This window comes from Procambarus clarkii, chromosome 23 (assembly GCF_040958095.1).
Source record: "Procambarus clarkii isolate CNS0578487 chromosome 23, FALCON_Pclarkii_2.0, whole genome shotgun sequence".
NCBI lineage: Eukaryota > Metazoa > Arthropoda > Malacostraca > Decapoda > Cambaridae > Procambarus > Procambarus clarkii.
This window is the reverse complement of record NC_091172.1, coordinates 10,728,201-10,744,548: the sequence shown is the minus strand read 5'-3', so window position 1 is coordinate 10,744,548 and position 16,348 is coordinate 10,728,201. Positions and strand designations below refer to the sequence as shown.

At 44.6% G+C, this 16,348-nt stretch overlaps 1 protein-coding gene across 5 annotated transcripts in view; it reads left to right on the top strand.

The window, feature by feature from the left end:
* LOC123753826 (cell adhesion molecule Dscam1) overlaps positions 1–15,112 on the top strand; it is a 1,066,948-nt gene extending 1,051,836 nt beyond the window's left edge. For 3 of the 5 annotated variants that reach the window (XM_069329883.1, XM_069329881.1, XM_069329882.1), the window contains exons 35-41: positions 375–486; positions 1,921–2,028; positions 5,029–5,166; positions 11,648–11,770; positions 11,999–12,242; positions 13,078–13,187; positions 14,270–15,112. In XM_069329883.1, coding sequence (XP_069185984.1) covers positions 375–486; positions 1,921–2,028; positions 5,029–5,166; positions 11,648–11,770; positions 11,999–12,242; positions 13,078–13,187; positions 14,270–14,367 — 933 coding nt within the window. In that variant the 3' untranslated portion in view covers positions 14,368–15,112. Of the gene's footprint in view, positions 1–374; positions 949–1,920; positions 2,029–5,028; positions 5,167–11,647; positions 11,771–11,998; positions 12,243–13,077; positions 13,188–14,269 lie in introns of those variants that run through there. The other 2 variants (XM_069329884.1, XM_069329885.1) reach the window with 2 other exon arrangements.
* Positions 15,113–16,348: the final 1,236 nt, after the last annotated feature.

Sequence of the window (16,348 nt, the reverse complement as noted above, 5' to 3'; positions counted from 1 at the left end):
TTGCTGCAACATGGCGAGCGCTCCGGGAAAGCTACGCTGTAAGGGCCTCTAAGGGCCTCCTTATTTGCGAGCTAATGAAAATAGTTAAATTTAGTAATACTAAATCATTCAATAATAAATACTAAACATTTTATTCATTCAAACGCCTCTAAAAAAAATAGAATCTAAAATTTTGTTTCATCCTACGAGGCAGGGATCCAGCTGCTGGAGTAGCGGGAGGGGGCTAAAGGGTTCTCTCCTGCACCTCTCTCTCTCTCTCTCTGTCTCTCTCTCTCTGTCTCTCTTTCTCTCTCTCTGGCATGTCTGACCGATTATTATTTTTTTACATTTCGTGTGATGATGTGGTTTTAGTTTTGTGTTTGCTTCCCACCTAGCGCGCTGACCCACCCCCAAGACTGATGCCCTCCCTCCTACAGCCCGTGGCGAGCGTGGCGGAGTCGACCTACAGCCGCGTCAAGAGAAAGTGCCCGGCGGTCCCTGACGGAGGTGAGAGTCCGCAGCGCGGCCCACACTGCGCCCTTCACCACCGCCACCACCCAAACTAACACGCCTAGTCACGCCAAAACACGCCCACACACACAAAACACACATACGTCAATCATATTTAGATCCTGTCACTATAGAGTGGCGTCCCCACCAGCCCTGGCCACGCACCGCCGTGGTGTAACCCTTGTCACGTCAATACAGCCCAGTGTGGTGACCGGCCTCCGAGGCCCTCCCTGGCTGCCCACCACTGCTCACTTACTTACTGTATGACATACTTTGTTGATTAAATTATATTTTTCTATTAAAAATAAGAAAAATGCATATGTACATAAGCATCATATGAAGAATAAATTTAAACTTGATATATAACTTTATTATCAAACAATAGAAATTAAGTACTCCCCCCCCCCTTCCCCCTCAAGTGTCAAACTGTAACCCAGTGTGTGGAATTCTGGAGGTTATGATGTGTGGGGATGGGAGGCATGAGCCCACACCACCCCCCACTCTCCACCACCCCTCCCTTCACCTCCACCACCCCTCCCCTTCCTTCACCTCCACCACCACCCCTCCCCTCCCTTCACCTCCACCACCCCTCCCTTCACCTCCACCACCCCTCCCTTCACCTCCACCACCACCCCTCCCCTTCCTTCACCTCCACCACCACCCCTCCCCTCCCTTCACCTCCACCACCCCTCCCTTCACCTCCACCACCCCTCCCCTACACCACCACCACCTCTCCCCTACACCACCACCACCCCTGCCTTCACCACCACCACCGGCCCTCCCTTCACCTCCACCACCCCTCCCCTACACCACCACCCCTCCCCTACACCACCACCTCTCCCCTACACCACCACCACCCCTCCCCTACACCACCACCACCCCTCCCCTACACCACCACCACCCCTCCCCTACACCACCACCACACCATCACCACCACCATATACAGCTACCGTACCAAGCATGACTAGTCAACTCAGGACATAAGTTCTAGTATTATTTAGAGCAGCACGCCCTTAGAAGGTAGGACAGTACTGGGATCATGAGGACCCCGATACCACCTCCTCCTTCCCTCATTTATCCCCCTCTACCTCTTCACAGTTGGTAATGAGGCTCAGCGTTCCTCCCCTCCCTCACATTCACTCCCCCACCTAAATTATAACCCCCCAGCACGCAGTTCCCCGCCCCACTCCACCTTCTGCACAGAGGGCGTCTTGATGACCCCTGTATCAGCTTGTCGTGCGTCCTCCCATTTCCAACCAAGACCCACAACCACATCGCCGCTACGACCATAACCTTCACCACCACCTAGACTTTGCACCCGCTTATTAAGCAACTGTCTACTCTCATCTACAACTTGCATGCCGACTTTTGAAGGCCTTCGAGAAGAAACTCCGGATTTGGCCAGCATACTGAAGTGGGCGCCTTTTGCAGGCCTGTCTACGCCCTCTCGCATTGCTCCAACTGATCACGCTTACGAAAAGGGCAGCAAGGCCGTCAAGGGCAAGGGCGTCTCCAGGTGCCCTTCCGTCAGCGAGAAAGGTATGTGTCGCGCCAAACGTTCCCTTCTATACTATCTACGCATATGCTCTCATAGGCTTGTAAATTGTGGAACAAATTACCGGGAAATTAGGGTTCATTAGTGTGTGACAGAGAGACAGACAAATACATAGCGAAAGAGATAACTAGAGAGAAAGCGAGTGTTTTTGCATTCATGATCATACATACATGTTGTTACATGCTCCATGGTAGACACTTCGGATCAACCCTTGGAGGGGGGGGGAGGGGTGTAATCTTACTCATCCGCACTAATATGCACTTTCCTACGCCAGTCAAACCCACTCACTGTTCTGGAATGAAAAACACTTTACACGTGATTTGCCTGACAATCCGTCCTCGACTCAAATCCATTATATTCGGTCAACCCCACAGACGCATTCCTAAATTTTAACATGCTATTCACTCAAGACAGGAATTTTCTCATATATAAATTAATATTATAATATATTTGCATATTGTGCATATATAGGCATAGGTTAGGTGTTTAGGTTCTGTTGGCGATTATTTGTATTTGTAGTACGTGGGTGAAGCATTTACAGCGTTGTGGTTCGAACAAAATTCGTCAGTGAAGCACTTGTTCCGGAAGTGTTCGAACGAAATCAGTTGTGAGTCGTGTGTAAACCGTTTTTCATTCATAAACAGGGAGTTTGGCGGGTGCATGGAATCACTTTTGGATCTTTGTTTGGAGGACGGGCTGTTGTTTGGAGGACGGGCTGTTGTTTGGAGGACGGGCTGTTGTTTGGAGGACGGGCTGTTGTTTGGAGGACGGGCTGTTGTGTGGAGGACGGGCTGTTGTTTGGAGGACGGGCTGTTGTTTGGAGGACGGGCTGTTGTGTGGAGGACGGGCTGTTGTTTGGAGGACGGGCTGTTGTTTGGAGGACGGGCTGTTGTTTGGAGGACGGGCTGTTGTTTGGAGGACGGGCTGCATGATGACTTCGAACATTTCTCGATCAGTGCTTCGTTGTTCACATCTGATCGAACCGTCCCTATAAATGCTTCACACATGAACTACAAACATAAATAATTGTCAACAGAGCCTTAACACCTGATCTAACCTACACCTAAATATGCACAATAGGCTAATATGTAATAATAAGATTATTATTATTATTACAATTAATTTAAGAAAATTCCTTTTTAGAGTGAACAGCATGTTAAAATTGATGACAGCATCTTTAGGGTCAGCCGCTGGATGGAATGAACATTGCCTAAGGACAGCTGCACGAGACGGGCTCCATAAGTAAGGGATATTATTTTTCACCAGAATGAAAACCCCTTATCCGAATGTTCCCGGGTAATGGGTTGAATCTGTTTAAAACACTGTCCCAAACTGTTTATGTGAGATGAGGATGGGAGCTACGCTCGTGGTGTCCCATCTCCCCAGTACTTTTTTGTCGTATAACGCTTTGAAACTACTGACGGTTTTGGCCTCCACCACCTTCTCACTTAGCTTATTCCAACCGTCTACCACTCTATGTGCAAAAGAACACTTTCTACTATTTTTTCGGCACCTTTGTTTCCTTAGCTTGAATTTGTGTCCTCTTGTTCTTGACGTTGCTGGTTTCAGGAATTCCTCGTTGTCAATTTGGCCGATTCCTGTTATTATTTTGTAAGTGGTGATCATATCACCTTTTTTTTCTTCTATCTTCTAGCTTTGGTATATTTAATGCCTCGTAATTCCTGTTTTTTAGTTCCGGAAGCCATTTTGTATCATGCCTTTGCACCATTTTCAGTTTATTGATGTTTTCTTGAGATATGGGCACCATACAACGTCGTCTGCATATTCCAGTTTTGGTCTCACAAAAGTCATGAACAGTTTCTTCAGTATTTCACCCTTTATATTATTAAAAGCAAGTCTGAAGTTGGTAAGCGACCCATACACTTCTCTCACAATGTTCTTTATGTTCCTCAGGCGACAGCTTACTATCCAAAACTACCTCTAGGGCTCGTTCTTTATTAAGAGTTCTGTAATTCCTTTCCACATAATTTGTAAGTTGTGTGTGCTCTATTTTCTCCGATTCCACATTCCATAACATGGCATTTATTCACGTTGAATTCCATTTGCCACGTCGCTCCAAGAACCTATTTTATCTAGATCAATTTGAAGCGCATTACAATCATTTGCGCCTCCTATTTTCCCCAGTATCTTAGCATCGTGGGGCTTGACAGCTGAGTGGACAGCGCTTCGGATTCGTAGTCCTAAGATTCCGGGTTCGATCCCCGGTGGAGGCGGAAACAAATTGGAAACAGATAGCTGTAAATAGGTACCTGGCAGTTAGACAGCTGCTACGGGCTGCTTCCTAGGGACGTGTACCAAAAAAGGGGTCTAGTCGAGGACCGGGCCACGGGGACGCTAAGCCCCGAAATTATCTCAAAATAACCTTAAGATCATCCGCAAACATGTTCATATAACACTGTATTTCTTCTGGTAGATCGTATATGTAGACGCTAAACATTACTGGTGCAAGAAGTGAACCCTGTGGTACTCCGCTAGTAACACTCCTCCAGTCAGATACATTGTCTCTGATTAGTACCCTCATCATTGTGTGTATGTGTGTGCAACTGATAGAGCCCAGTAGGCTCATGAATCTGTACATCAGTTGGTTGGCTGTTGAGAGGCGGTTCGAAAGAGCCAGAGCTCAAACCCCGCAAGCACAACTAGGTGAGTACACACACACATACAGTTATTTTAACATCTTACTCTCTGATTATTATTTTTACAATATCTACGTATAAATACTGTACCTCCATTATCCACACTGGAAAATGTAAATTAATTCACGAGCAGTACTCGTGCGTCCCATCCCAATAGTTACTGCCCAGAAACCCACTCACACTACCAACACCAGCCCACCCACTACCCATACCAGCCCACCCACTACCCACACGAGCCCACCCACTACAACACCAGCCACCCACTACCCACACCAGCCCACCCACTACCCACATTGCCCACACTCAAACCCCGTCTGTGTGCTGCAGCTGCGAGCAAGGAGGCGAGCGGTTCCTCTGTGACGTCAGTAAGCAGCAACCACGAGGAGCTGGTTCGAGCCTACCACGCCCACGCCCACGGTCAAGACACGCCCACCACGCCCGAGTCAGGACGTAGAAACAAATGCGGTAAGTGCCCGTACCATGGACATGTTGTTGAGGTGGTCGTTCAAACGAGGTATGTTGTTGTTGTTGTTGATTTAGGGGCGACGACGATCGTGGGATCGGATGCGCCCAGGCGTACCCGTTAAGGGTGAATCGCAAAGCCAGGAAAGGCGAAATGCCAAGCCAAAACGCGAAACGAGTGACGCCAAGCACTAGAAACTAATATGCCACACGGCAAAGAAACGCACAAAGGGAGAGGCATAAGCACATAATATAACAGGGCAAACAAAAAGCCAGAGGAGCACACAGCATTTCAAAGAGCAAATATACAGGAAATCAGTGTACATACTTGTCCGGGAACCTGGCCCGCGGGAACCGTACATTGAACGCTTCCCAGAGCACCCATCGCCAAGGGTCTCGTCCATCCACCGGGGACGCCATAACATCCGGAACCAAGGCAACAAACACCTGCAGACAGGGGACCCAGATGGTAGTACTCATGAGGCGAGAAGTCGCCACTCGCCTCCACATGAAGGGAACCTGCCCACCATGAAAGTGCTCCGGTCCGTCAGACAGCAGTAACTCAGCAATCTCAGACCAGTGACCTAGCGGCATCACAGACGCCGGCAACACGTCCTCCAGGGCCCCAACGCGCACCCTCACAGGAGCGAACGGGCCCCAGGGCTCCACTACAGGGGCACCCGCGGCCCTGGGCACACCACCAGACGACAGCAGGGAACCCTGACGGCGCGCACCCTTCCGTAACGTCACCACCAGGCCACGCCCAGCACCAGATTCCACACCATCTCTGGCAGCAGAAGCCACCACCCTCCCACTGCGGAGAGTCCCCCAGCAGAGAAAGTACCGAAGGCACGTCCGAGACACAGGCACCAGCACCAGCAGGCACATGGACCTCCACCACCACGAACTGCGGAGACATCGACGAATCCGTATCTACATCATCAACACCCGAAGACCCACAGTCACTGAAGTCACTAACATCGGCCCAGGCAGAAGACGAATGCCGGGAACGTTTGGGCTCCGGCCGGATATCGTCAGGGCCGAAGGCGAACCCAGAAACACGGGCACCACGAGCCGGATGAACCGACGCCCGACACAGAACGGCAGCAGCCTCTAACACAGGGGGAACCGAGCCACACACAGCAGGAGGCTCCGCAGCCACCCCAGCACCCAGCACATCCGGGACCCGAGTCACGGACACAGGGCCAGGCGCAGCATCCGAAGACGAGGGAGAAGACGGCGACGCCACACAGGGAGCACCAGGAAGGCCCACGGGACCAGCTTGGACAGTGATAGGATCAGGCAGACCAACTGACGATACTGCAATACCCGAAGGAGGGTCGGCAACAACCGGAGGAACGTCAGGCGTCGCTGGGGGAGCTGCAGCAGCAAACGGGACGCGCACCTCCTCAACATCTTCGGAGACTGCCTCTAGTGGGAGCGGCGGGAAATCCTCTTCTCGGAACAAGTTGACAGGAGCAGCTGGGGCCTCAGAGCACCCAGCAGCCTGATGCCCCAACAGGCCACACCGGAAACAGGTATGAGGCTGCCGGGCATAATACACCCGGACGTAGTATCCCATAAGCCGGACAGAAGAAGGTATATCCGACCGCAGGCGCATTCCCAACGTGCGAATGTTCGTTCGCCTTCCAGCATACCGCCCCGAGGAGAGCGCGTTCACCTGCACGCTGACAACAGTACCAAACCCCCCGAAGTAACGCCGTAGGAGGTCTTCAGGAAACTCCAGGGGCGCCCCATGGACGCTGACATAGGTCAGGGCTCCACTACAATCCGAGATCGCCATAGAGCCGGCATCACCCGGCAACGACAATGTACGCCCCTCGTACCGACGGAGGAAGTCCCAGTACTCCTCCTCCCTCACGAACTTGAGAATGACCCGGTGGGTTGTAACAAGCTCGACACCATAGATAGCCTCCACCGGGATACGAAGCATGTCACACATAACCAGATCTATGTCCGAATATCCAGCCCGACTTGTGAACTCCAAGCCCATGGAGTTCACATGCACAACAGGGGGGAAGATGGCCTCCCATGTCAAACTTGCCACGTCAACACGCAGCCAGGCAGCAACACAAACTGGGGGGGGGGGGAGAGACGCCCACACCACCTGGCGACCAAAACGGCAAACACCCCAACTACCAGAGACCAGGCGACACGTCTGCACCTCACGGCAGCTCCAGGTGGACTCCGTTCAAACGAGGTATGGATGTGCTGAGAGGTCCCCTTGTGTTTGGGAAAACCTAACTGCTTGGTTAACACCAGGGACAGAAGCCACAGCACACACGTTCGCGTGCAAGATCTCTTATCTCGGCCATGGCTGCTTAGTTCATATTTACTAAACATGTTTTGGGCACTGAAATGCTACGACATTGTCACCCACGTACTTCAAATACAAGTAATCGCCAACAAAATCTAAACACCTAACTTTACATAAAACTTTAATATATAATGGTATTAAATTTGTTCAAGAGAAGAAACTTACCTTTAATGCACAATATTTAAAAATTTATAAATGAGTTTTGTGGGACGGCCGCCCCTTAACGAGCCTGGCCTAAGGACGGGTTGGTAAAAAATCCATCACCCCACATACAACAAATTGCCAACAGTAGTTTTAGGATGATAGCTCATTGCGTTCCATCCTAAATATTTGTCAAACTGTGTTTTAAAGTCTCCAATTGTGTATCTGCAACTCTTGTTTAATTAATAATAATAATAATAATAATAATAATAATTTTTATTTAGGCAAAGGTACATACATAAAGAGATTTTACAAAGTTTGTTGGCTTTATAGATAAGAGCTAGTACATACAATGCCTAAAGCCACTATTACGCAAAGCGTTTCGGGCAGGAAAAAAAAACACTACTGACTAAAGCTTAAAACTAATGGGTAAAAAGAAAAAAATGCGTTGAGTACAAATAAAAATAGAGGTAAAAGAGGGGGGAACATTGTTGAAAAAACAGCACAAATACAATTACAAATTATTACAGAAAATTACATTAAAACAGCATTGATTTGAAAAAAAAAAAAAAAAACAGACATGGGTTGACAATAGAGGGGTAAGGTAGGTTACAGGGAATTTATTAGGTATAGCTTCGTTTTTAACTTAAACTGGTTGAGAGAGGTACTGTCTTTAACATGGTTGGGAAGGTCATTCCACATTCTGGGCCCCTTGATTTGTAGAGCATTTCTGGTTTGATTAAGTCGTACTCTAGGAATATCAAAACTGTATTTATTTCTGGTGTGGTGCTCATGGGTTCTGTTACAACCTTCTATGAAGCTTTTGAGATCAGGATTGGCATTACAGTTTAGCGTTTTGTATATGTATAATACACATGAGAGAATGTGCAGTGACTTAATGTCTAACATATTCAGGGATTTGAGTAGGGGTACCGAGTGATGTCTGGGGCCAGAATTGGATATTGTCCTAATAGCAGCTTTGTGTTGAGTAATTAGAGGACGTAAGTGATTTTGGGTAGTAGAGCCCCAAGCACAAATACCATAGTTGAGATATGGATAGATAAGGGAGTAATAGAGAGTCACCAGGGCAGGGCGTGGTACATAATATCTGATCTTAGAAAGAATGCCCACAGTTTTTGAAACTTTTTTTGATATGTTTAGAATGTGTCCCTGGAAATTCAGCTTGCGGTCAATGAGAATGCCAAGGAATTTGCCATCTAATTTGTTACAAATTTGGGTATTGTTTATTTTGAGATTTATTTGATTAGAGGATTTATTGCCAAACAGAATATAGAAAGTTTTGTCAATGTTAAGGGTGAGTTTGTTGGCAGTTAGCCACAGATGGACTTTATTTAGCTCAGTATTTACTGTGGCATTTAGAGCAAGGGGATCAGGACTGGAGTAAACTTACTCCAGTCCTGATCCAGTCCAGTCCAGTAATTTATTTTAAACATCTACCACTCTGCTTGCAAGATTTTTTTTTTACAAATCTATGTAATTACCTAAATGTAATTACAGCGTGAGACCTACGTTCGTGGTGTCCGGTCTTCCCAGTACCCTGTGTCAAATAATGATTTGAAACTTCTGACGGTTTTGGCCTCCACCACCTTCTCAATTACCTGTATGCAATGTACACATCTACTTGTGCTTGCGGGGTTGAGCTTTGGCTCTTTGGTTCCCGCCTCTCAACTGTCAATCAATTGGTGTACAGATTCTTGCTCCTACTGGGCTCTATCAAATCTACATTTGACACTGCATGGAGTCTGCTTCCACCACATCACTGCCTTATGCTTTCCATTTGTTAATTACTCTGACACTGAAACAATTCTTTCAAATGTCTCTGTGGCTCATTTGGGTACAAAGTTTCCACTTGTGTTCCCTTGTTCGTGTTCCACCCGTGCTAAATAATATGTCCACCCAGTCAATTCCACTGAGAATTTTGTAGGTGGTTATCACATCTCCCCTTAATCTTCTGTCTTCCAGGGATGTGAGGTTTAGCTCCCTTAGCCTTTCATCGTAGCTCATCCCTCTTAGTTCTGGGACTAGTTTGAATCTTTTCTTACTTTGTCTTGTGTTTAATCAAATATGGACTCCAACTTTTGTAACGGCCTTTCATAGGGCACTGTGTCAAAGGCTTTCTGACAGTCCAAGAAAATGCTGTCTGCCCACCCTTTTCTTTCTTGCCTATTTTTTGTTGCTTGGTCATAGAATTCTATTAAGCCAGTGAAGCACAATTTACCATCTCTGAACCCATGCTGGTGGTGTGTTAAAAAGTTATTTCCCTCCAGATGCTCTACGAGCCTTTTCCTCACGATCTTCTCCATCGTCGTGCCTGTATACAAGTTAAAGAAACTGGCCTGTTGTTCGGTGCCTCTTGCCTGTCACCCTTTTTGTATATTGGAACTTCATAAGCTGTCTTCCAGCTTTCTGGTAGGTTTCCTGTTTCTAGTACCCTGTTATACACCATAGAGAGTGGCACACTTAGTGCTTCTGCACTTTCTTTTAGTATCCATGGTGAGATTCTATCAGACCCATCAGCCTTTGTCACATTCAGCTCCAACAGAATCCTTTTGACCTCAAATTCCTCCAAGATTGCTTGGTTTGCCACCTCCTCATTTAGTGCAAGGGCTTCTCCTTGTTCTATTGTGAAGACCTCCTGGAATCTCCTATTGAGTTCGTCACACATCTCCTTGTCATTCTCTGTGTATCTGTTCTCCCCTTTTCCTCGGCGGACAAAAGGGGATGCGCTGTTTTCCTCCTGATGAGGCTGTGTAGCAGTTTTGGTTGAGTCTTAGCTGTACTCCCGATGTCATTTTCATACTGTCTGCCTCTCTTCTCTCTCTCTAAGGTACTCATTCCTGGCCCTTTGGTATCTCTCCCTGTTCTCTGGTGTTTTGTTATTTCTGTAGTTTCTCCATGTTCTTGTACTCAATTGCTTCGCAACTTTACATTCCTGTTTGAACACTGGATTCTTCTGTTGCTTTTCATTTTTCTCCTTTTGGGCTGGGATAAACCTGTCTGCAGCTTCCTGGCACTTCTGGGTGACGTAGATCCTGTACATCATATCATGAACAGTCTTTTCTCTGAGTTCTGTTTCCCATGATATTCCCATTAGGAAGTTCCTCATCTCGTCATATTTTCATCTTCGGTAATTAAGCCTTTTCCCTTCCGATCCCTACCTCCACCAGATGCTCAAATGTCAAATATGCTGTGGTCACTTATTCCCATGGGGGCTTCAAATTTAACTTCCCTTATTTCTGAGTCGTTCAAGGTGAATATCAAGTCGAGTCTAGCTGGTTCGTCATTGCCTCTCATTCTTGTAGGTCCCTTGACACGTTGGTTCAGAAAATTCCTTGTTGTCACTTCCAAGAGTTTAGCTCGTCATGTATCTACACCTCCATGTGGTTCCCCATTCTCCCAGTCTATGTTTCCATGGTTGAAATCGACAATGATTAAGAGACTGGATCCATTTCTGCGGGCAACTGAAGCTATTATATTAATGGTTGCCATATTGTTCCTATCATACTCCTGTCTGGGGTCTTCAATCATTTAGTGAAGGGTTGTAAATGACTGCCACTATTATCGCAAGTCCACCCGTTGTCACAGTTCCTGTTATGTAGTCTCTGAATCCTTCACAACCCGGAATTTCCTTCTCTTCAAAACTCCAGTCCTTATCAGCAGGGCCACTCCTCCTCCTCCTCTCCCTTCCCTCTCTTTCCTTACTATATAGTAGCCCTTTGGAAACACTGTATTTGTTATGATGCCTGACAATTTTCTTTATGTGAATCCTATTACAACTGGGTTTTCTTCCTGCGCCCTTTCCGCTAGATCACAAACAATGTGTATTTGGGTGAATGCATATGGGTCATTGCACGCACTCTGTATAAGATTATGGAATGTGAATATGATGATGTCTTCTCGAGGCGCACCATATGAGGATATATACAGTGAGGAAGGTGTGACATTATAAGTCCAGTAATCCAGCAGGTGAGTTTCATCCGGCAGGTGTGGTCACCAGCAGTGAGGTCACCACTGAGTCGGACACGACGGCCGAGCCGGACCTGGTCTCATTCTGTGCCTCCCTCGGCAACTCTCGAGCCCTACGTGTTCCTGCACTCTTCAAGCCTGGTCAGTCTTCTGCTCCTGCCATACACATATTCTTCTCAATACTATTACAAAATAATTCATAAATTTTGAAGTAAAAGCAGGGTTGTTTCCTTTTTTCCTTAATAACAGCCATGAATATATTATTCACCATAGAATGAGTGTTTAAAAAAAATTAATTTATTTTGGACTATGAATTAGTCAGGCTAGGCATCCTATAAGGAGATTAAGAAGCAAATATTTGTCATCCAGACGGGGACTACCAGACGGTGGCAGACATGGTGGGCGGACGGTCCAGAACGGAATCTACCACCAGCCACGAGGAGAGCTCAGACGAGGCACGAGGAAAGTCCGCGTCCTACCGCCGGTGTCGCCAGGAGCCGCAGCCCAGACAGGGGCACCGACCCTCCCGCGGTGATCCGGATTACAGCTACGCTAGACCCGTCAAGAAGCAGGGGCCACCGCCCCCTCCACTATCATCTACCGAGAGTAACAGGTTCGTTAAGCTCCCCTTCTTCAGCCATGTGTCTCACCTCACTCATAGGCATTACCTATATCTTGTGCTTCACCCACAACTTATGTCTCGTTCAGACAATATACATGTCTCTTAGACCTTATGTTTCACTCAAAGCTTGTGCTTCATCTGGACATTATGTTTATCAAGGATCTTGTGTTTCACCACTCTCTGCTTCACCAACATCTTGTGCTTATTTCAATCATTTTCCTTGTACTCTGGGACCGTGTACTTTACTCGGAACTTTTGCTTTACCCAAACTTTATGATTCACCAAGACTTTGTACTTCCCCCGTCATTGTGCTTCACCTAGCCCCTCATGTTTCAATTGGACCTCGTGCTTCACCTGGATCTTGAGCTGCATCTCACACATGCAATATGCAATACAATTTGTATATTTTGTATACAAATATATGTTTTATATACATGTCTTCCCACAGATAAAAAATTTGTTGTTAAATTGCACGACATAACTAGTGAAGATTAAGAATGAAAAAAAAATAGATTCAAATAGAGATGTTCTATATCATGTCCGGGTGTGTATCATATAGAGATGTGTAACAGCTGTAGTAAAAATGAACAGAAACACAAGTAAATATCTGATAAGTTTGTAATGTGTGAACATGTACTCACCTAGTTGTGTACATGTGCACATTTTGTGAGTATACGGGAGAAAACAGAGTGGAAAGAGGGAAGGGAAAGAGTGATAGAAAACAGAGGAGGCAATGGAGTGGAAAATAATGAACAGGGAGGAATAGTAAGAAAAAGGCAGAGACAAAAGAAGGAAGTGAGAGAGGTGATTATGAGTTATGTTACAGTGCAGAGTACTGTGATGGGTGGCCCCGTGTTGAGAGCGAGGAGGCCTACAGTCGAAGACACACCCTGGAATTCTCTGAAGCAGAGTGTGACCATCCCTCCAGCAAGCAAGGTCAGTGCCTCGTGCCCCTTCATTAAAGTAGGATAATCTTGTATGATCTCTCCAAGTATAGTGAACCCCTGAAGCCTTCTTCCCCTTCAGGAAAGCAAGCTCATTCCTTCATGTCCCTAACCCACCAACAAAGTTCAGCCCATCCTCCTCGTAGTCCAACAATCGAGGTCAGCCTTTCACACTCAAGTAAGGTCAGTCCCTTATGCCCTCTTCTGTGACCAAGGTCAGTGACTCCCACCCCCCCCCCCCCTAACAGTATTGCCAAGGTTAAACATGTTAATATTTGCAGACCTTAAAAATGAACATTGGTAAACTTCAATATGCTCACTACATCCAGATTTCATCACAACATCAGTAGCACCAAACAGATATCTTAATTACAGTATCTTCACAGCAATAAGATGCACTGCAATTAAAAAATAATTCACAGAAAACTAAACAATACAAATTTTCATATATATACATTTTATATTCATTATTAAACCATATAGTCACACAACGAATTGCTGAAACAATTTTTTTTACACAGGTTGAAAATTTTTTAATCTTGTTACAAGCTTAAGAGCTTTCCTTTCCCACAGGAATTCATTACAAGTCCAGTGACCCTTACCTTACTAGTTTTTCCTGGAATATGACCCACCAATTAGTTTACAACCAGGTCCCCAATTATTGCTGCGTGAACAGGAACAAAAGTATTAGTTTGCAGTTGACTCTTCCTGTCCAGGGCTTGAACCCGTCCAAAATTGCTCGTGAAGTGTGGGGAGAAAATATTACCATAGTAATTCCAGGCGGTTCCCATTTCCCATTGTCGAGGACAGGAAGCCTGTTAAGTTCATCAAGGTATTCCTACACTACCTACTGACCTTTCCCAGGATGCAACCCACAACAGTTGCATAACTCGTGGGTACCCATTTGCTGCCAGGTGATCAGAGGCATCTGTTGTAAGGAAATTTTCCCAAAATGTTTAAAACCCAAAACCCTTCAGTTATAATTTCATTTTGATGCACTTCAGCTAATTACTTATGTATACAGGAATCTGGGTAGAAAAAGTTAAAAATAAATGAAACCCATTTTCTCTGCAGGTATTGAACCACTAGAACAGCTCATGGTGGACCTGGAGATGGAGAAGATTGTACTGGACACCAACAAGACACCAAAGGTATACACCACCGCCCTTTGACAGCACCAGTAATCCCTAGTGACTGGCGAGTGGGATGATCAAATGGGAGTCTTGCGAGTGGAGAAAATCGTGTAACAGTTTGGCAAGTGGAGAAGTCAAGAAATACTTTAATGTGCAGAAGAATCCAGTGACAGTTTAGCAGGTGGGATGTTTAAATGACAACGACCTCGCTGGTGGCAATGCTGTGCATCAGTTGCCCTATAACCATAACACAAACATACAATAACTAAAATATTCACCCTAAAATCTGAAAAAGAACCATCACCTGGAAACTTTCTCATAAGGAAATGCAATTCCAGGAATATTTATATTTTAAGAGAACAGATGCTGCTATGACAGAACTATCATAGTTCTATTACAATTAAAGAACCATTTTTAGGGTCATGTGTTAGTCTCTCTTGTATTATTTTGTCAGCGCAAGTTATATATATATATATATATATATATATATGTCGTACCTAGTAGCCAGAACTCACTTCTCAGCCTACTATTCAAGGCCCGATTTGCCTAATAAGCCAAGTTTTCATGAATTAATATATTTACTATAATTTTTTTCTTATGAAATGATAAAGCAACCCTTTTCTCTATGTATGAGGTCAATTTTTTTTTATTGGACTTAAAATTAACGTAGATATATGACCGAACCTAACCAACCCTACCTAACCTAACCTAACCTATATTTATAGGTAAGGTTAGGTTAGGTAGCCAAAAAAAGCTAGGTTAGGTTAGGTTAGGTAGACGAAAAAACATTAATTCATGAAAACTTGGCTTATTACGCAAATCGGGCCTTGAATAGTAGGCTGAGAAGTGCGTTCTGGCTATTAGGTACGACATATATATATATATATATATATGTCGTACCTAATAGCCAGAACGCACTTCTCAGCCTACTATTCAAGGACCGATTTGCCTAATAAGCCAAGTTTTCATGAATTAATGTTTTTTCGTCTACCTAACCTACCTAACCTAACCTAACCTAGCTTTTTTTGGCTACCTAACCTAACCTTACCTATATATATAGGTTAGGTTAGGTTAGGTAGGGTTGGTTAGGTTCGGTCATATATCTACGTTAATTTTAACTCCAATAAAAAAAAATTGACCTCATACATATTGAAATGGGTAGCTTTATCAATTCATAAGAAAAAAATTAGAGAAAATATATTATTTCAGGAAAACTTGGCTTATTAGGCAAATTAGGCCTTGAATAGTAGGCCAAAAAGTGCGTTCTGGCTACTAGGTACGACATATATATATATATATATATATATATATATATATATATATATATATATATATATATATATATATATATATATACATATATATATATATATATATACATATATACATATATATATATATATATATACATATATATATATATGTCGTACCTAGTAGCCAGAACTCACTTTTTGAACTACTGTACTACTAAAGGCCCGATTTGCCTAATAAGCCAAGTTTTCCTGAATTAATATATTTTTTCTAATTTTTTTCTTATGAAATGATAAAGCTACCCATTTCATTATGTATGAAGTCAATTTTTTTTTATTGGAGTTAAAATTAACGTAGATATATGACCAAACCTAACCAACCCTACCTAACCTAACCTAACCTATCTTTATAGGTTAGGTTTGGTTAGGTAGCCGAAAAAGTTGGGTTAGGTTAGGTTAGGTAGGTTAGGTAGTCGAAAAACAATTATTCATGAAAACTTGGCTTATTAGGCAAATCGGGCCTTGCATAGTAGGCTGAGAAGTGCGTTCTGGCTACTAGGTACGACATATATATATATATATACATTATATATATACATATATATACATATACATATACATATATATATACATATATATATATATATATATATATATATATATATATATGTCGTACCTAGTAGCCAGAACTCACTTCTGAGCCTACTATGCAAGGCCCGATTTGCCTAATAAGCCAAGTTTTCATGAATTAATTGCTTTTCGACTACCTA